General features: G+C 36.2%; 1 protein-coding gene across 1 annotated transcript; it reads right to left on the bottom strand.

The window, feature by feature from the left end:
* Nucleotides 1-1,173: 1,173 nt before the first annotated feature.
* On the bottom strand, nucleotides 1,174-20,549 carry LOC148946865 (glycoprotein-N-acetylgalactosamine 3-beta-galactosyltransferase 1-A-like). Its single transcript, XM_089096451.1, has 7 exons — nucleotides 20,136-20,549; nucleotides 18,547-18,800; nucleotides 11,847-12,127; nucleotides 9,702-9,959; nucleotides 6,242-6,349; nucleotides 5,246-5,409; nucleotides 1,174-2,832 (listed from the first exon to the last, which is right to left on the bottom strand). Exons 1-7 carry the CDS (start codon nucleotides 20,547-20,549, stop codon nucleotides 2,563-2,565), a joined length of 1,749 nt encoding a protein of 582 aa, XP_088952577.1. The 3' UTR covers nucleotides 1,174-2,562.
* Between the last annotated feature and the right edge of the window lie 222 nt (nucleotides 20,550-20,771).

Here is a 20,771-nt window from a genome sequence, read left to right as displayed (position 1 = left end):
TATGGTACTATATGGCTCACTTCGATTTTCATTGTCATTTTCACTTGACTTAGGAAAATCAGCTCCAACTTTGCCCTTCCTCCATTATTTTGACAAAATTACGCCACTGCTGTATGAAATGGTAATATGTCGCCTAATATGTCACCTAATGTATCACTAATGTGTCGCCTTTTCAAACAGTTCGTGGTAACGAACTGTAAGTAAGGAGCGACCCGGCTCAATAGTAACCGAAATTCCAAGGAATAAAAACCGAATTTTGATACCAATAGATACATCAAAAGAATCTGATTTTTATGCTAATTTCAAATATATAAGTTTCATCAAGTTTAATCTTATCCGTCAAAAGTTTAGCGCCTGAGAAAATCTGCCTTATATTCAAAAAATATACCGAAATTATTCCGTATATGAAAGGGGCTGTCCCCTCCTCAAAGCCTAGCTCTTTACGCTAAAGTTTGACTCTATGTCACAACTTTATTTTTTTAAATAATAACAAACTTCAGCGTAAAGAGTGAGGCGTGGGGGAGGGCACAGCCCCTTTCATATACGGAATAACTTCGGTTTGTTTTAAGTTGTAATGTCGCTCCTTACTTTCAGTTTAAAAAAAACATGATTTTTTTTTATTTTCCTAACAAGGATAGCAGGCTGCGACAGCACCTTTGAGAGTTACTTAGTGGTTCATTTAAAAGCTACTATTCATATCTACGTGCCTTTTATAACACTTGTCTTGACAACAGCACATGATACCATAAATGACCGTTTTTGGTGCCATTTCTCGAGTGGAAAGGCTGGTAAGCATACAAATGATACAACTTTGATCTTCGTGATTGAAAACCATAAACTGGATGCTTAGATTCCCTCACAGATTCCCTGTTGTAAGTTTCATAAGTTGTCTGCTGACTGACAGAACTAGTAGGCAACATCACCATCATAGAGAGATGCTTAATGGCTGATTTTGAAGCTTGATCATATCTTCGTGCTTTTTGGAAATTCGTCTTGAAAACATCTTCACGAAGTGGCATTCGGCAACACAAGGCGTAATCTCCACGGTCGTAAACCTTTTGACCGCAGTTTTACAACTCCCCCTCTTGTATACTTCCCACCCAGCCCCTTAGAAAGTTAAATTAAAAATACTTCTTGAAAAAAAAATGTCTACGAAAAAAACTATTGTAACCTTTGAAATATCAACTGTTACCCATTGTTTCCTTAACAGTAAAAGATAATTAAGAAAACGAGTTTTCGAAAATTTCAAAAAAGCGTTTGAGACGTTTCTGTGAAAGGGCATCGTAAGATGACATGTGGCAAAAAGGAACTTGTTATGTCATCTCTGGAGTGGATAGGCTTGGAATCATAATAGTGGATATTAAAAAATGAGTTTTGCAAAAAAAAAACAAAAAAAAAAAAAAAAAACACCCCAGTGAATTTCATTTTAATTTAGAGCTTATAGAGCAAAAATGGTAAATACTATTCATGTTTATACGCATAGTAGAAGTAAACTACGAAATCGCATTTTCTGGGATTTTGGAGAAGAGTTAGAAAGCCTAATGTTTCTTGTTTTATTTTCTCCAGTGATAGCGAATTATCATTGGTTCGCTTATTCATAGTATTTATTCAACAAACTAAACGCCCTACTTCAAAATAAACGATGCTTGTTTTAAAAGTTTAATTTAGGCATGAATTTCTAATACTTTCAAAAGAAACAGAACAAACAAAAAGCGCTTAAATGATAGAAAAAGTTTTAAAAATAAAATTAAACTAAAAAGCCACAAACGAAAGTATTCTAAAAAAAATTCTATCTTATAACACAGATTAGTATTGTGATTCGTGTTTAGTTTTATGATTAGTATTTTGACAAATAAAAAACACATAAATATACACCATTTTCATTAAAGCACAGGTGACACTCAAGCACTTAAGAGGATTTGAGAGGACAACAGGCTCGCTCTTTTTTATGGTAGATCTTTCTTATAGCCTTTGCTTAGCACTGTAATTCTCTATTTCTGCTGTTGTTATTGATGCTATAACAAATAAGAAACATGCTGTTTGAATTACGGACCGTTTTCAATAAACGGCAATATGGCACTCTAGCCCTTACAAGCCTTAACGGTATAATAGCCCCACCCTTTTATAGGTATTAATTTCTGCTCTGTTTAAGCTTGACTTGATTATTTATTTTACTTTCGATTCGTTTTGTGTTTCATTTATTTATTCACATTAAGTTCTGTTTGCTTCAAGCTTGACCTCGCTCAAGCTTAATCTGAAACCTGAGTTGTATCGCTCTTTAATTTTCCTTGAAAATTTTTTTTTTGAAAAATATTTTTCCCAATTAATGAACCAGAAAAGAAAAACTATATTTACGAATGTTAAAATTTCCGAATTGAGACAAATCACCAAAAACTCACACTAATATAAACTATTTTCAAAAATTCATCACTCCATATCGTGCTAATTACAGCACATCCTTATCTTTTGTTCCACCAAGATTTTCCGTAGGTTTTCACGGCAGACTGGGTCGATTTCATATGCAGTTTTAGTGTCATTGACTGGCTGAGGTATTTCTCAAACTTATGAACTATCAGACTTGTGCTCCTTAAAAATATTTCGAATAAAATTTATATCTGATTGAAGTCTGCTCCTTCTTGCCTCTTTATTTAGGAACTGTAATTCTGTCAGCGTTTCGTCTGGAGGAGGTTTTGGCGGACTTTCAGAATTATCTAGAGACTGTTTTCCATAAGGTCGTATATTGTAAAATATATTGTAGAATAAATACTGGTCTTCAGGGCTTATATAGTGGAAAGATATTGTAGTATTTGAGCAGCAGTCTCCTCCAAAATACTGTAAATCATAATGAATAAATGTTGAGTCAGGAAAAAAATAATGAATATAATTTAAAATAATGAATAAATGAAGTGGTACTAAAAATGAAATTTTAAAACAATAGTGTTGAGAGAAGGCATCAGAAATTACGTAATAAAAAGAAAAAAATTTCTTATAAGTGGGAAACGAAAAACGAAATATTTCCATTACTGTTACTACTACAAACCACCTAAGCCCCAAGCCACCTAAGGCAGTAAACAACTGCGCACGCTACTCCTCCACCATGAATCTATTCAAAGCTTCACCCTTAAACATCTCCCCAAAGAAGTCACTCCCAACCTTCTCTCACCCCATTCGGGGACCACCTACTTTTCGTGTGGCACTATATAGATGACCAAAGAGAATGATCTTTGCAGTCTGTCTCCTTCATTCGCAAAACAGGTCCTTGTCATCTCAACCTTTCTTTCATTACAGCCCTAAACAGTAAGATAGAACCAGATTGTTCGTACAGCTTGTACTTTGATATACGGTGAGCCAAATGGCAACCCAAAGCTATCTGTAGACATTTCCTCTGGAAAACATCTAACAAATCATCCACCGTCTTCCAAAGCACCCACGTTCCAGAACCATACTTAATCAATGTCAATACTGTAACTTTTAATACTCTAGTCTGGTTCACCGACGTATTTCCCTATTCTTCCAAACATTTTTTCAACAGCAAAAAATCCTCCTGGGCCTTGACTATTCTACTTTTTGCGTCTTCAATACATCCCACCATCTTTACTACTAATGCTGTCCAGCTAAGTGAAGCTATCAACTTGAACGATCTTTTCGCGACCCAACATCCCCTTTTCACCTTCACTTGTTACTACTCTAAGCAACCATCTGGTATCAAACAGTTCGCGGTAACGACCTGTAAGTAAGGAGCGACCAAGCTCAATAGTAACCGAAACTCTAAAAACTTGATTTTGATACCAATAGATACATCAAAAGAATCGGACTTTTATGTTGATTTTAAGTTTATAAGTTTCATCAAGTTTATTCTTGCCGATCAAAAGTTACGAGCCTGAGAGAATTTGTCTTATTTTCGAAAAAGAGGGGGAAACACCCCTAAAAGTCATAGAATCTTAACAAAATCATACCGTCAGATTCAGCGTATCAGAGAATCCTACTGTAGAGGTTTCAAGCTCATATCTGAAAATATAGAATGTTGTATTTTTTGCCAGAAGAAAGATCACGGATGCGTGTTTATTTTTTTTTTTTTAAGCGGTGATCGTATCGACCCAGTGGTCCTAGAATTTCGCCAGAGGACTCATTGGGACAGAAATTAAAAGTTCTAGTGCCCTTTTTAAGTGACAAAAAATTGGAAGGCAACTAGGCCCCCTCCCACGCTCGTTTTTTTCCGAAGTAACAGGACCAAAATTTCGAGATTGCCATTTTGTTCAGCATAGTCGAAAAATCCAATACTATCTCTTTTGAGAAGTACTTAATCCCCCACAGTCCCCGGGGGAAGGGCTGCAAGTTGTGAACTTTGCCCAGTGTTTACATATAGTATTGTTTATTGGGAGGTATACAGACGTTTTGAGGGGGATTTTTTTCTCATGGGGGGTCAGGGGCTACGTGGGAAGATTTTTCCATGGAGGAATTTTTCATGCTGGAAGAGAATTTTCCATGAAGGGGACGCCAAGTTTCCAGCATTATTTAAAAAACGATCAGAAATTAAATTAAAAAAACAAGATTTTTCAACTGAAAGTAAGGAGCAACATTAGAATTTAAAAAAAGAGAAATTATCACGTATATGAGGGGGCTCGCTTCCTCGTCAATACCTCGCTCTTTATGCTAAATTTTTTTAGTACTTTCAAAAGAGCTATTTATTCTAATTAAACGACCTTTGTGATTCAGGGGTCATTCTTAAAGAATTGGAACAAAATTCAAACTTTAGCGTAAAGAGCGGTATTGACGAGGGTACCGAATCCCCTAATATACGTAATAATTTCCGTTTGTTTTAAGTCTTAATTTTACTCCTTATTTTCAGTTGAAAAAACTCGATTTTTTAAATTTAATATCATACAAGGCTATGATCTTCAATAGAGCAGTTCTATCGGCTGAATCAAACACCTGTTTATAAACTATAAAACTGAGGACTAAAGCTGTTTGATAATTAAGGTATTTCTGACTTAATCATCTAAAGGTGAAGATTTGTCGACGCATTCTCTCCCCCTTCCTTCCATTCTCTCTCCCCTTCACTCCCCTTCCTAAAATCACGCTGTTCTTTATCTACAGCACAAAAAAGTATCATCATACTAAGTAATTTGCTTCCTACAGAAATCAAACTAATACCTGTAATTACAAAACTCACTCTATCATCTTCCTGATAAAAGGGTTTAATTTAAGTTTTCCAGAAAATAATAATAACTGGTTAAATTATTACTGTTTCATCCTTGTAATATGCTGCTGACCACCACCAGCTTCTTCGGTTCTCTTCATTTTCCAAAGGTTTCAAGTGGAAAAAGGGAGACAATGGTAAAAACCTATGAAGTGCATTTTCGTCACGAGTGTCAATCAATTTCACTTGAAGCTTCTCGAAGCACTTTCCTTAAATAGAATTTTCCAACCAATTAAATTATTTTACAAACTTGCACAGAACATTTTGACAATTAATTCTTTCTTAATCTTCCCTTTTTAAAATAACATAACTTAAATTTTGAAATATGAATAGGTATGTACATAAGACAATAAATAAGACAAGAATTGGGTTTTTTTTTCTAGGCAAATCACAAGAAATAAATAACTGGGCTATAAATGTTTAATTGAACTCAGGGCATTCCTGCTGTTTTCTTAAACATTGTTGTTTATTTTGCTTTATTCCATAAAAATTCAATAAAATGGTTTATTTGCCCAATATAGATCTTAGTTTGAATTCGGAATATTCTTGCCAAGTAGTACTAAATTTTTGTACGATGAGGTTGACAAAAATATATTATTCCCCCGTCTCCTACTAATTATAACCCGAAATAAAATTTAAGCCCAATCACGAGCATTTTTGAAGTACAATTTTTGGCACTGCCTTACTATTTTTTCTTATCTCCAACTTTCAAATTACTGGAAAATAATAACAATTATCATTTTTCTCTTCCTCTCATTCCCTCATGTGCTTTCCCTCTGTTTTTTTATTTTAAAAATCATCTTTGTTCATCTAGCATTACCTCCGGTGTTGTCACTCGTACCGATTTTCCGAGAGACATACCGAATTCCCAATCCATCTCCCCAAAAAAAGAGAAGATACCCAAAATCACCGAGGCCTTAAAGATTGTATGAAGAGAAAAGTCGAACAATGGTTACTAAAAATTACATTGATCTCATATCCTCCAAATCCAAGGGAACGCCTTCGCTGTTCCCTCTCGTTTGAAAAGTAATAATGACTAACCTATTTGGAGGTCATCCGCCCAATCATTGATCTCAGGATAGCAATAAGTGTTGTCCTTTATGGCTTCTTCGACAAATATCTTTACGGCTTGCTTACTGAAAATGTATCCTAATAAAAGAAAAGAAAAAAAGAAGAATACATAAAAACATCGTTAAATCAAAAGTTATCGTTTGCATGAATTAAATTGTTTGGCTAAGAGCGCTGTGAACGAGCAAGATAAGCAACTTCACTCGCACGATTTTAAAATCTTCAATTAAGATTGGACGTGTTGAACTATTCAATAAAATACTAAAGATAAATAAAAATAAACGGTGAAAACGTGGAATCTGTTCTTTATTTTATAAGAATCCCATAGCTCACGCTCTATAGCCCTATTTTATTCAAGCATATGATCCCCTTAGTATTTTTTTTCGAATTCATTGTTGAAACCTTTTTTCTTAATTCCATTGATCTCTCTCTTTCTCTTTTTTAACTAAAAAAACTTCATTTTTATAATTAATTTTTGCTCGTTTTTAGATCTTTGTTTAGCGTAAGTGATGAAACTAAAGATGTCAATATAAATTCTCTTGAGAGGGACTGTAATTTTCTTCTTGATAGCTTTCGAATATAGAGATTCCATTGGTGCACTTTTTATTTCGATCCACCTCCAGTGTTGATGGGTTTCAGGGTATTTTCCGGAATTCGGGTAAATTTGTCTTTTTGCAAGAAACATTTACTATTAAGCTTAACCGTAATAATAGCTACTGTTCCTGAATGAGCTTCAAATGGTAATTTTTTCGATACGACAATAACTTGTAAAACGTATTTTTAAACTTTATTTCACCGTTGGTCATGGTTCGCTCTTAACCAGATTGCAGCTATCTTTGCAACAATGATTGACACTTCTTTAGATGGATTAATCTGTGCCGTAATTTGACAAGTTTGAGTATATATGGCCGACAAAGTAAAGCTTTCGAGTATAGCCAGTAAAATAATCTATGGCTAAATTACCTCTCTCAAACTTTCCCAGAGGATATATTCAATTTTGTCAAATAAGTAAAGAGTTCGAAGAGTATGTTGTCATCAGCATATTTGAGAATTTGCTCTTAGAAATTCATTAATTTTCATGAAGATGAAAATAAGTAAATGACATTTTTAATTAGGCAGTATTTTTTTGTCAAAAGGTGTTTTTTAGTTTTCATTATAGAGGGGGATGGGAGGCGATGCATGTATGAGCAGGAATTGTAAACCTCCGATACAAGGTTTTTGACTATGAGATTACAATGGTACTTATGTTATTCTTCACAGCCTTTCCACTCCAGAAATGACATTAAAAAGTGTCATGTCTTCCAGTCAAAGGTTTCAGACCATGATTAATCGATTTGCTATATTAGAATTTCCATTTCCAGGCATTTTGACCCTTTTTGGGCAGAGTTGATGTTTCATGGCACAAGATGACAGAAGACACCACTTTACTACTACTACTACTACTACTACTACTACTAACAACTCTTAGTAGCACCAGGTCACCTGAGGCCAACACAGCTACGCACACTCCTCCTCCACCCCAATCTATTCCAAACGTCCCTCTTCACACCCTCCCAGGAAGTTCCCATTTCCCTTAAATCTTTTCTTAGGACATCCTCCCACCCCAAAAGAAAACAACCTGCTATTTGTTTATCCCTACACGGTTGGCCGAAAAGGACAATTCTTGACTACCTGCCATCCTTCATCCGCAGAACATACCTTAGCTATCTCAACCTTTCTCTCATTATAGCCCTTGAAAGTGGGACTGAACCACACTTTTTGTGCAGCCTACTGTTTGAATACGGTCAGTCAGGTACCCAGAATAATCCGTAGGCAATTTCTTTGGAAAACCTTTTGCAAATCTTCATCCGCTTTTCGGAGCGCCCATATTTGGCCACTGTCATCATTGTAGCTTTCAAAATCCTAATCTTGGTGTGCAAACTTATCTTCCTATTCATCCAAACTTTTTTTCAGCTGTGAAAAACACTCTGAGCCTTGGCTATTCTACTTTTAACATATTCACTGCTCCCACCGTCGTTACTAATAATACTACCAAGGTAAGTGAAGCTGTCCACCGGATCAATCTTTCCGTTACCCAACATAACCTTTTCATTTTCATTTATTCCTAGCCTTAGTGAATTAGTTTTCTTAACATTAATTTTCAAACCATTCTTGCACCCTAAACAATAGCACTATTCACTTTAATGTATTAGTTTAGTATACCATACAAGGATACCCCTTTCTAAAGCCTTTGCTGACTCTAGGTGGGGGCAAGGGGCGAGAGCTAGGCCTGGAAATTTCCGCGGTAGTGGTAGAGTTCTAGGAAACAAAGCTTGACTTGCTCTCACACAATCTCTTTTGTTGCTTAAAAAGGGGCACTAGATATTGATATTTGCGTTCCAATGAGCCCTTTTCATATATGGTATAACCACTGATACGATCGCCATTTCAGGAAAAAAAAGAAAAAACCCGAAACAGATCAATGCTCCCATGTAAAAAGGGGATTTTCCTTGTAATCCTCTTGTGTATGTCCAAGTTTTTGTTTTTATACCCAAGCCCTGTTTTACCCCCAAAGCACTATCACAGGAGTTTTTATTTTCCTTCATCATAAAAAGATGCAGCTTGTGATTGCAAAGATGACAGTGCTAACAACTTCATTCACCTGATCATTTTCGTTGAAGTTTTGGGATCTAATGTCTAAAAACAGATGAACATTTCTTGTTCTCTTTTTCATAAATCATATCAAGAAAAACTAAATTTTACTTAATCTCTGCACCTTTCTGTGGCAAAAATTTTTACACATGAAGACAAAATGAAACTTCAATAAAGAAGTTCTTAGGGATTTTGGATATAGAAAGTTTGATCACTCTTTCTCTCCCATTGAGCCTTCACTTGATACACAGTGATTTTATTTTACTTTTTTTATATTAAGTTGTGGAATTGAGATGTTGAACAACAAAGAATCACTCATCATTTTTTTTTTCTCGCCATGGAACCAGGGGACATTTATAAAAATTTCCCGGAAACCGACACGAGATCCCAAAAGCAAGGTTTAAATTATTTAGCAATCTACCTAATTTGAAAGAATTGATGATGTTTTCCTTGGGGGCTTCAAAATCAATTCTTAGAGAACTTGAGAAATTGCAGTTTACTTTTCTGCCTTTTTAATTCGAGATATGCGTGCTGAACTCAAATGGTCATCGCAGTCAAATAAAAATATATCCATAACGCCATTGGTTTTTTGTACTATGGACCTTTCAAAGATTGTTTACGGGCAAAAAAATTAAACCAAAGGTTAAAAGGAAGAAGATTAAACCTCAATCTAAGTGCGGACGGGATAAAAAATCCTCAAAATAAATCCCAAGATATACAAGAATATCATGCATTAGGACAGCAGAGAGCGACAAGGCTCGGGAAATCGGTCCATAAGAATGTTAATGTTGATACTGCTTACCTGCACCGCCACTTAAAAACACGGGCGTATGTAACATTTTCATCTTACATCCTATCCAGAGTGGCTCCTTTGGATCATATCGTGACAATAGGTGGCGAGCATTTTCAGGGAAAAAGAGAGTATCATCGTCAGCTTTTAGTATCCAATCAAATGAGTCCAAGTAATGATTATATATGTATTTTAATGCCTCTTGTGATTTCTTCCAAAGTTGTCCCCTTCCATCTTTTACTGGTAGAATGATATAAGGCAGATTTGGATCTGAAAAAAAGTACAACCCTAAAATACAACCCAATATTTAGTACATTCTTTAGGTGAATTTCAATTTTAATGCAAAAGACTCGTTAAAACTTACTTACTTAGTTCAAAAAAGAAACATTTAAAAAATAATAATAGCTGAATCTCCACAAAATCAATTTTATAATCTCCTTTTAAATCAGCCAGATAATCTAATATGGCTAATAAGCATCTTGTTATGAAACTATCTCTTACAGCCACGTAGCTATTATTTTAAGTGACATAACATATGGTTTTTATGCAGAGAAATACTGTCAAATGACTCTATGATGCTTGTTACTACTACTAACAACTCACTTCAGCGCCAACCCGCCTGAGCCCAACTTCACTGCGCAAGCTCCTTTTCCACCCCAATCTATGCAAATATTTGTTTTTTATCCCTCCCAAGAAGTTCTAATTTTACTTTAAATCCTGCCTTACGACCTATTCCCACTCCACTCGGGGATGATCTGCTTCATAGTTTGGACTAAGATGGATGGCCGGAAAGACCGATCTTCGGCAATCTGTCATCCTTCGTCTCCAAAATATGTCCTAGCCATTTCGAAATTTTTCGCTTTATATCCCTAGAAAGTGGGATAGATTCACATTTCTGGTACAAAACTTTTTATTTAATAAACAATCCGTCAAACGGGCACCCTTAACGATTTGTAGAGAACTCCTCTGAGAAGCGTCCAATAAATCCTCATCCATCTTCCAAAGTGCCCATGTTTCAGAACATACTCGACCGGTCTAGGTTCGCAAATTTATCTTTATATTCTTTCAAACTATTTTCAACTGTGGAAAAACACCCAAGGCCTTGACTATTCCACTTTTTACGTTTTCACTGGATCCACTATCATCACTAATAATACTACCTAGATAAGTGAAACTACCCACTGGATCGACCTTCACGTTACCAAACGTCATCTCTTCACCTTTATTTATTCCTAGTCTAAGCAACTAAGTCTTCTTAACATTAATTTTCAAGGCTATTCTTGCACACTGACCTCTCTAAACCTCCAAAAATTCATTCATTTAGCCTTTGTCGAGTTCCCTCTAAGCAGCCCAGATTAACAAACAAAACACAGAAGAAGAATCCATTAATTAGAATCCAGCGCAATACTGTTTCGTTTATTATAATTTCCTCGGGTGCCGCCACTCCTCAAGGTTGCCCTGTAGTGCCATTTGCAGCACTGGTTTGGCTAACTCATGAGATGAGTTAGGAGGAAGGACCATCATGATCATCATCATTGCGTGGCCACCACCATGAATGATGATGGCCACACAAGTAGTTTTTCCTTTCGGAATAGAGATAGAGGAAGGAGCTTACGACAGAGACGAGGCCCCAATCATCTGACAATACTGGAACAGTTCCAGCGTTTTATGTCAAGACTGTCCTCGTCAGGGCCTATTTCTTGTCTTCTTAAGCGAAAAAAAAACATATCTAGAAATGACAAATCTATAAAAATTGAGAGACAAGTGTAGTCAGGACCATGTAATGCTAGTACCGGGTCCAAGAGTACATTTTTTGTGAGCCACCTCCCCTAAAAAGCTTTTTCAAGATATTTCCTAATTCGGGCTACATAAAGGCGCGAAAATGCTAATTTTTAAGACCATTTACTGCGTTGTTTGAAGTTCTGAGGCTAGATACATACAAATTTATATAACCATATGTGATCCAAACACTAGTCATCCCCCTACGCAGCCAAAATCCACTAGATTCTTCTTCCAGGCCCCTCGTCATGATTCAGTGGCCTTTAACCTTTTACGAGCTGCTTTTCGGAAGTGCCGAATAAGCCAGGTAAGTCAAATCGGTTAAAAGTCCATTTTTTTATTCCGAGGATAGAAAAAAGGAGTAAAACTCAGAAGAACCTGGTTTTGTTGTCATGAATACTAGGGCGTTGCATCTTTTCCCCCATGTGTTCTTAATGTGAATTGCTTTCAAATTGTGATTTTTTGGTGAAGTCATAACCCAGCAAAGCAGTCTCACTTTTTTCTTCATTTCATCTGCTCCATGTTCACCAAAATCATCAAATCTTGAGTAGTCTAATGAAATTAAGGTCTGCTGGTGGTTTTCAGAAGTTTCATATAGTCTGATAAATTTGAAGACACTTATACTGCCAACTAAAATGCATAGTATTAACAATGGTGACCTGAAAAAGAAAAATATAGCCAGTGGATTATAACTATACATTTGTGTAACTATTCAAAAATCAAAATTCGAATCCTAGGTATCTTCCCCTCCTCTTCTGTACGTATCTAACGTAAACTGCCGACTGATATTACGAAACTCGATCACTGATAATAGTGCAGAGCTGCTTAACCATGAATGAACGGTTTTGACATTAGGAGCCATTTTTCTATAAACTGTCTCAAAGTTTCCTTAATACGGTAATATGGGTAACAGCGAGTGTCACAATTTGCCGCACCAATTTACAGATAAAGAAAAGGTTTTCGAACACCCTTTAAAATGATCTGCGACCTTAAACATAAGTTTGTCCTATCCTTCAGAAAGATCCTAATCGTTCGGACCCCCAGTTCAATATCAGGCACTATTGATCAAGCAAGCTTAGTGATCGCATATACGCGCAAAAGGTACCCAAAGGTAGGAGCCGAAATGCTTTGCGTATGTATTTAATCATAAGCAGCGCAAAAGCGCCACTTAAGTCAAGAACGATATGGCTTCACAGGTTGTCATTAGAGCGTATCTGCAATATCTTAGGAACGTTTACCGGTGTTAAGTTAAATTTTTCAGGGCACATTGAGGTGAATCTTCAACAAAAATCAAAAGGCAATATGTATCTAGATGTTCAAAATGGCGTAATTACAATATTTCAGGAATGGCTAAGTTTATTAAATTGCAACTTTCAGAGAATGTTAAGGGGGATTTTAAACTAAATCTATAGGAGATCATATTCATCCAGGTTGTCAAAAGATCGTATCCAAACTATGGAAGAAACAACTGAGGGTATTACGTTGGAACTTTCTGGGCGTTTTGGAGGGGATGTTGAATTAATAAAAAGACAGAACGTGAATCCATATTGTCTAAAGAGAGTATTTGCAATATCTGAGGAATGTCTAACGGTATTAAGCTGAAACTTTCAGGGCTTGTTGAGGGAGATGCTGAAATAAATTCAATGATGTCATGTGAATCCAGGTAGTCAAAATGGTACATCTGCAACATCTTGGGAACGTCTAAGGGTATTAAGTTGAAACTTTTACGGTTAATTGAGTGGGATGTTGGACTATATTAAGAGACACTGTGTGCATCCATGTTGTCAAAAGGGTGTATCTGCACTATCTCAGGAGCGTCTAAGGGTATTAATTTGCATGGAATAGCATGTTGAGGGGGATGTTGAGCTAAATCATAAGACACTGCGTGAGTCCAGGTTGTCGAAAGGGTGTATCTGCAGTATCTCAGGCACGGCTAAGGTATTACTTTAAAACTTTCGAGGAATTTTGTGTAAATCAAAAGGCACTGTGAGTATCCAAGTTGTCGAAAGGGCGTACCTGTAATTTCTTATGAACGGCTGAGAGTATTAATGTGTAACCTTCTGGACATGTTGGGTGGATGTTGAACTAATTAGAAGACAGAATGCGCATCCAGGCTGTCAAAAGAGCGCATCTGCGAGGTTTCAGGAATTGCTAAGGTCATTAAGTTAGAAAACTGGGAAAATTGAGCGAGATAATGAACTAAATCAAAAGACTTTATGACTTCATAAAAGTTGAAGAGATTCTAAACTAAATAAAAACACTATATGTATTCAGGCTGTAAAAAGGGGGTATCTGCAATATCTCAGGCTAAGATACCCAGATTAACAGTTTAAGGGACCCAGCTTAAAATTTGAAGGAATATTGGACCAGAGGATCAAGTGCACTTTTAAAGTTGGGGGACTAGTGCAAAATCCTTTTTTTTTATTGATTTGTTTTAAATTTCTTGCCATGAAGACGCCTTAATTAAAGTTTCAGAACCAAGGGAATCTCAACTGGAAAACAAACTGCTTGCGTTGATTTTTGACGGCCTGTTTTTGGTTTTCAAACAACAAACCAAATGTCTTCTTGATAAATTAATTTTAAAAAAAACAAAGTTTTTCCGAGGGGAGTAACGAGCGAAGTTGAAACTTAAAACGATCAAAAATTACTACTTCACATCCTATCTGACATATATCAGTAAAACTAATGCAAATAAATCAACTGGTGGTATTTCCCTATGATTGTAGGATTACAGAAAAATAGCACTTTACTGAAAACACAAAATAATGTAGAAGTTTTGGTACGGTAAAATTAAACCTTTTAAGGACACTTTTCACACTTTAAAAGTAAAGCATTTTCGATTGTTGCTTTATTTATTTTTTTCGTTTAAATTGGCATCACTTCTGCACAATGAGCTCACTTCAATGATTGACTGTCGTTTTGGATCTGAAAAGGACATTTCATGATTATTTTGTAGACAAGTTCGAAGTGAAGGAATCTTATTAGGACTACAAACTCGCTTTAAAATTTGTATCACAACTTAAAATTCTCCGTTTTATAGAGAGAAATAATTGGATCTCCAGAGTTCATATTACGGTTGATATGTTCTTCATTTCGAGTAATACTAGGTGAGACTTCGCTCTTTACTTCCCTTTGAAAAACTTTGTTTTTTTTACACTAATCTATGCTCGTTTTTGAATAAAATTCAATTTAGAAACAACGCTGCTGTGACCTTTTCTATTTATACGGAATAATTTCTGTTTGTTTTAAGTTTTAATGTTGGTCTGTAGTTTCAGTTGAAAACATCTTTTATATAATTTCTAATCACCCCCAATCTAGGGGAGATAAGACACCTCAAACCTTATTAAGGAGCTGAACTAAGAAGCCGTACAAAAATTGAAGGAAAAAATAATCTTAGAGTGGAAAACATCAAAACATAGCGTCGTTTCTTCTTGTAAAAAAAATTGAAAAAGAATAAATAGATTTTGTATTAAAAAATTAAATCTAGTCACACTTAAGAAAGTAGCTCCAGGTGAGTAGCTTCGCCACAAAAGGTTAACTGAGCGGACAGGTTTGTATATCGACATGCTTGCGGAAAATTTTGCTAGCTCAAAAGAAATGTGACTTTAAGCTTAGGGATTTATTTTGTCCCTAAATAAAAAGCCACTCATTACTCAGAAATGGATGGAAATTTTCATAAAAAGACCATTTCCTGTGTAGGTACGATAAATGGTATTACAAGCCAAGTTTGTTTTCATTTCAAAAATTTCCTACATTCTCCTACAGAACTGTTTCCATTTGTCTTTCTTCCTCTCTGGATGCACAATCTTACGTATGGAGAGAATATTACGGTGGAATTGTCAAGTAAATAATTTGAATAAGTAAGTATAACAACAAGTAATCCTTCTTTTAATATACAACTTTGAGTGGTTCCAGAACCACATACCTACGCTTCTCCAGCCACTTAGTGGTAAGGGGTTGGGGCCAGGGGCATAATTTACTATGGGGAATATGGGAAAACTTCCCCTCCCAGACCTCAGTCTTTCTCCAGACTCCGGTTTGGCCCTTCCTCCAACTCCTCTCACCTGAAATTTAGTTTCTCCAAAAATGTTGTCAAAACTAAGATAAGCCTACATAATTCAAGCATCCACTGAAACAAGTCAGCTTTATTTAGTACATCTTTACCTTTTTATTATTATGGCTAGTTTTTAAGTTTTCTCTGCCATTTTCACTTGATCTAGGAAAATTGGCTCCACCTTTGACACCCCCCCCCACCAAGATTTTGACAAAAGTACGCCATTCGATGGGGTATGGGCTTAGAGATCTACTCAGAATTTCGTTGCAAACATAAACTGGATGACCTATATTCCCTTTTGAATCAAAATGCTTCATCAAATAGCTTTCAGGTACATTCCTTGAAAAATGAGTACATCGCATTTACAAAAAACAGTGAAAATATATGAAAATGATTACATAGAAAAGAGAAAACCATAATTAAAAAAAAATACCCAAGCATGAATCGAATGCAAGACACTATTTCAAAGTCGAACGCTATATCCACAGGTACACGTCTTCAATAATCGGATTTGATGTGTTAGTGCGTTATCTTAATTGCGTAGCTTATTAAGGTAACGGCTTGGAGGAGGAACATACGAGAGGTGTTCCTGCAAACCTCCAGTTACGGTTTTTGGACCATAATTATTACAAGGATCATTTCGTTTTATACCTCCAAGCTTTCCTACTTAAGAAGGGACATCAAAAGTATTGTTTTTAGTGCTATAACACCACTTACAGATGGTAGAATTGATAAAAATCACGCAGATATGAGCAATAGCTTTCAAACGAGCCAGTAAACGTCACACATAAAATATTGGTAGCCCACTAGCCTCACCTTTTCCACTTGAGCCATGACACCAAAAGTGCCGTTTTTAGTGCCATTTGGAACCTGCTGATAGTTGAATTTATGATAAGAACGTAGATATGAGCAATATCTTTTATGTGTTATTAAAAATCTGTCTAAATACCTGCGATACCAATACGCCCAATAACAATATGCCAATACCGATACGCGTGATATCAATATGTCCAATACTGACACAGTGTGCAGCCCCTTTCCCAGGGACTAAGTAGGGTCATATCATCACCAAAACGAAAGATATTTGACTTTTGAACCATATTGAACAAAATGGCTATCTCAAAATTGGAATTGGATGACTTTGGGGGGGGGGAGGGAAAAACATGATTAATGGGGATGGGAGGGGAGGGTAAACGGGAGGGCTTCTTGTAAACCTCTAGGGAAGAGTTTTGGAACATGATAAGAGTTTGGAACGGTACGATGGTACCGTTTTATGCTTCCAAGTTTTTCCACCTAATAGGTGGCACCTAAAGTGTTGTTTTTAGGGCTGTATCGCACTTACCGATGGTAGAATTGATAAAAGCGCGTAGATATAAGGAATGGCTTTAAAATGAGCCATTAGACACCTCTCTAAAAAGTTCTTGTAGCTCACGTGCTGCAGCTTTTGCACTTTAGACATGCCACCAAAAGTACCATTTGGAATTTGCAGATGGTGGAATTTATAGGAAGAACGCAGACATGAGTGATATTAGCTATTAAATATCGGTCTACGATGTTCTGGTAGCCCGATAGCCCCAACATTTGAGAAATGGCATAAAAAGTGCCAATTTCAGTGCCATGTGGCACTTGAAGGGTATACGGGAGGGGTTCTTGGAAATCTCCAGATAATGGTTTAGGACCATAATTGTTACAATGGTACCGTTTTATACTTCGAGGCATTTGAACTTAAGAAGTGGGACAAAAGGTGCCGTTTTTGTGTTATTCGGCACTTACGGATGACAAAACTGATTAAAACCACGTAGATACGAGGAATAGCTTTCAAATCAGCCATTTAACATCTCTCTAAGAAGTTCTGGCAGCCCACTAGCCCCTAGCCATTCTATTTGACACATGGCATCAATAGTGCCAGTTAGTACTTGCAGGTGGTGGAGTTTATAAAGAAAATGTAGATATGAGAAATAGCTTTTATGCTAGCTATTAAACATCTGTCTTTTGTTGCCCGCTAGCCCCACCCCTTGAGAAACGGCACAGAATGTGCCATTTTTTGCCAAATGGCACTTGCAGATAGTGGAATTCATGAAAAGCACGTACTTGTGAAAAATAGCTTTTTAATGAGCTATTAAGCATCTCTCTATGATGTTCTGGTAAACCTCTAGCCCTGGAAAAAAAAGAAAAAACGGGAGACAGATCAGTGCTACCCATGCTAAAAAGTGATTTTCCTTGTTGTTCAAGGTTGGAGACTGTAATTTCCTTGAACAAGTTTTCGACTATGTTGATTCCAATGGTACACTTTTCATTTTGATATGACACCATTTTCGAGGGGCTTCAAGCTTTTTTTCTAAATAACCTTAAATTTCTTTTGGCAATAAACCTTTGTTTTTAATTGGAATGGAAATAAAAATTACTATTCCTAAATCAGTGTCAGATGGCAATTTTTTTTCACTAGGCAGTTTTACTCTAAACGTGTTTCTTAGCTTTTGGTTACTATGGGCTGTTGCTCGATCTTTACTAGTTTGCAGCTACCGCTGCAATCATGATGAGCTACAAATCCATTTATTTAGACTAACAAGTAGGTAAAACAGAATAATACAATAAGATTCTTATGATAAAATGGTCGATTAATATTTGTCTATATTCAAGGCTGTGCAGGATGGGGTTCAGGCTAGGATGTTATTGACTATTGACAAGTAATACTACTACTACTAATAACTCACAGCAGCACCAAGCCACCTGAAAAAACACAGCTACGTACACTTATCCTCCCTCCGAATGTATTTAAAAACTCCCTCTTCAAACCCTCCCAAAAAGTTAAAATTTTTATTAATCCTTTCTTCCAACCTCCTCCCGCTCAATTCTGGGACAACCTGTTCTTGGTTTGGCTCTAAAAAGTTAGCTGAAAAGGAGGAACTTTGGCAATCTGTCAGCTTTCATTCGCAGAATGTGTCCTAGCCATCTCAGCATTTTTCTCATTATAGCCATTATAGCCCGAATCATCAGCCTAACCTAAGGTTAGGCAAGTTTTACTTTCCCGTTTGATTCCAAGCTCTCCTATAGCCTTCACAATGTTCCTTAGGACGCAGTCCATCAGAATGATCCATATAAATGGGAATAGGAGATAGAACACAACCCCGGTTAACCCCTGATTCAGTGCGAAACCATCTACTAGCCTCGTTTCCCACCTTAGCCGCAGCAATGTTATTCTCATGCATAGGACTAATTTTCAAATATTTATCTTGTATACCATTTGCTAAATCTTGTATCAAACACTTGCTCATAATCTATAAAGTATAGGAGTAAAGAGGTCTGCTGACTCAGGTATTTCTCAATTATTAATCCAAGAGTAAACATTTGATCGACGCATCCTCTCCATTACATAAAACCACTCTGTTCTTCTTACCACTCTGTTCTTCTTAAGACTAAAAAGTATCAGCATACTAAATAATTGCTTCGTACAGAAACCAGACTGATGCATGTATAATTACCGCACTTACTCTTATTACCTTTCTTAAACAGGGGTTTAATTAAACTTTTCCTAAAATCACTAAATATTTCCCCTTTATAAAGCAAAATCATATCCATAATTTTCAGTAATTTATCTCTAACTTCACAACCAACATATTATAAAAACTCATTAAGCACACTCTTAGCATCATGAACCTTATTTTTTTTTCCTTTTAGTACTGTCTCCGATTCTTCTTCGAAAAATAAATCTTCCTCCACTTTCAAAGTGTCACAAACTTTTTTTATATTATTTCCTGTAATTTTATCACAGTTTGACACATTCTCAAAATATTCTACCTCTTTAACTGTTTTCTTATCAGGAACTAGACCCCGTTCCTATTTTAACTGCAACAAGTCCAGATTGACTGTTCCCTCTCAATTTATTAACATGCCCCTACAGTATTTTACTATTATGCCGTCTGGTTGCATCTTCTGGTTCTTCAGCAATTTTATCCATGGCTTCCACGTGACATCTTCTTATACCATATGTTAATGCTATCTCTACTTTCTTTACGTTTCTCTTGTTTTCATATTATTTTCATTTCTCAAATACTCTTATACGAGCCTATCCTTATCTCTACTAAATTTGAAGCGTTTTCACCCATATTCCTATCTGCGTATCCAACTTTCCTCCCTAAGACGTCGTCTGCTGCTTCACAAACTATTTCCTTAAAATTATTCCATACATCTTCCAGACTGTCCAATTTTAGACTATTTAGTTTAATAATCAACTTTTCCTGTAGAGTTTCTCTCAAATTCCTACCCTGCAGTCTATCAACGTCATAACTTCCAGCAGGTAGTTACTCTTGTTAAATTTCAGCTTTAGATTAACTCTACACACTACTAGATAGCGATCTTTGATTTTAATACCCATAACAACACTTCTATATACTTTGATATATTGTATCGATCCAGCCAGTCTTTGGTTTACAACATCATAATCAATAAGGTTGGCCGTCTCACCATTATATGAGTACCGTAATAACTTATGGGCTATTTTATAATCAATAATTGTTACTATGACCGTTACTATTTTTTTTTTCCTACATCAAATTTAACTAGACTCGAACACTATATATTTCTTTTTCTGCCAAGAAAGACCTTATAAATACCATATTTCTACCTGAGATCCTGTCTGTTTGTTCTTGTAGCTGTAAGTAGAACTCATCTGAGCCACTACTATCTCCATCAGTCGGTTCTGCCAGAGCATATACTACTATGAGTGATACCTTACCCCTTTTAGTTATAAAATGAGCAAATTGAATTCTATTATTAATACCATCCCACCCTAGGCAAGACTTCGCAGCTTCCTTATTCATCATGAGCCCTACTCCCTGCCTATGCATCCCATACTTCCTGTCTGAATAAATACATTCTATATCACCTAATTTCATGTTTCCCAGCCCTGGAATATGGGTTTCTGAAACTCTTAACAAGTCCAGTTCAAAACCTCTGAACTCGTCAGTCAAAATGTCATTGCGATGGTTATTTTTTTGCGTTGTGATATTCAAAGTTGCAATTTTCATACTATTTAAATTTTCGAAATCTATGTAGTATTAGGAAAAATAATGGCTCCTAAACCAGTGCAGGAAGAAAAGCAAGACATCTTTTCAAGCCCATACGAAGCACATGGGCCGGCTTAGAACCGGAATCAAGAAGTCCCTGTGACCTTCAGTATGAATGGTGGCTTTGTACAATCCTGGGCCTATCTTGGTCACAATTAAATAATAAAAAAAACAATATTTTCA

Source organism: Artemia sp. Qi Xiang Cuo, chromosome 11 (genome assembly GCF_049724085.1).
Source record: "Artemia sp. Qi Xiang Cuo chromosome 11, ASM4972408v1, whole genome shotgun sequence".
NCBI classification, from domain to species: Eukaryota; Metazoa; Arthropoda; class Branchiopoda; order Anostraca; family Artemiidae; genus Artemia; species Artemia sp. Qi Xiang Cuo.
This window is presented reverse-complemented; position numbering and strand designations above follow the sequence as displayed.

Excerpts from the sequence above, each read along its gene's own strand:
- LOC148946865 (XM_089096451.1), bottom strand. The coding sequence starts at position 20,549 with ATGAAAATTGCAACTTTGAATATCACAACGCAAAAAAATAACCATCGC. Across the intron at positions 9,960-11,846 it reads ATTCATGACAACAAAACCAG|ATCCAAATCTGCCTTATATC; the intron begins GTTCTTCTGAGT and ends ACTTTTTTTCAG. Across the intron at positions 5,410-6,241 it reads GGCGGATGACCTCCAAATAG|GAAAGTGCTTCGAGAAGCTT; the intron begins GTTAGTCATTAT and ends ATTCTATTTAAG.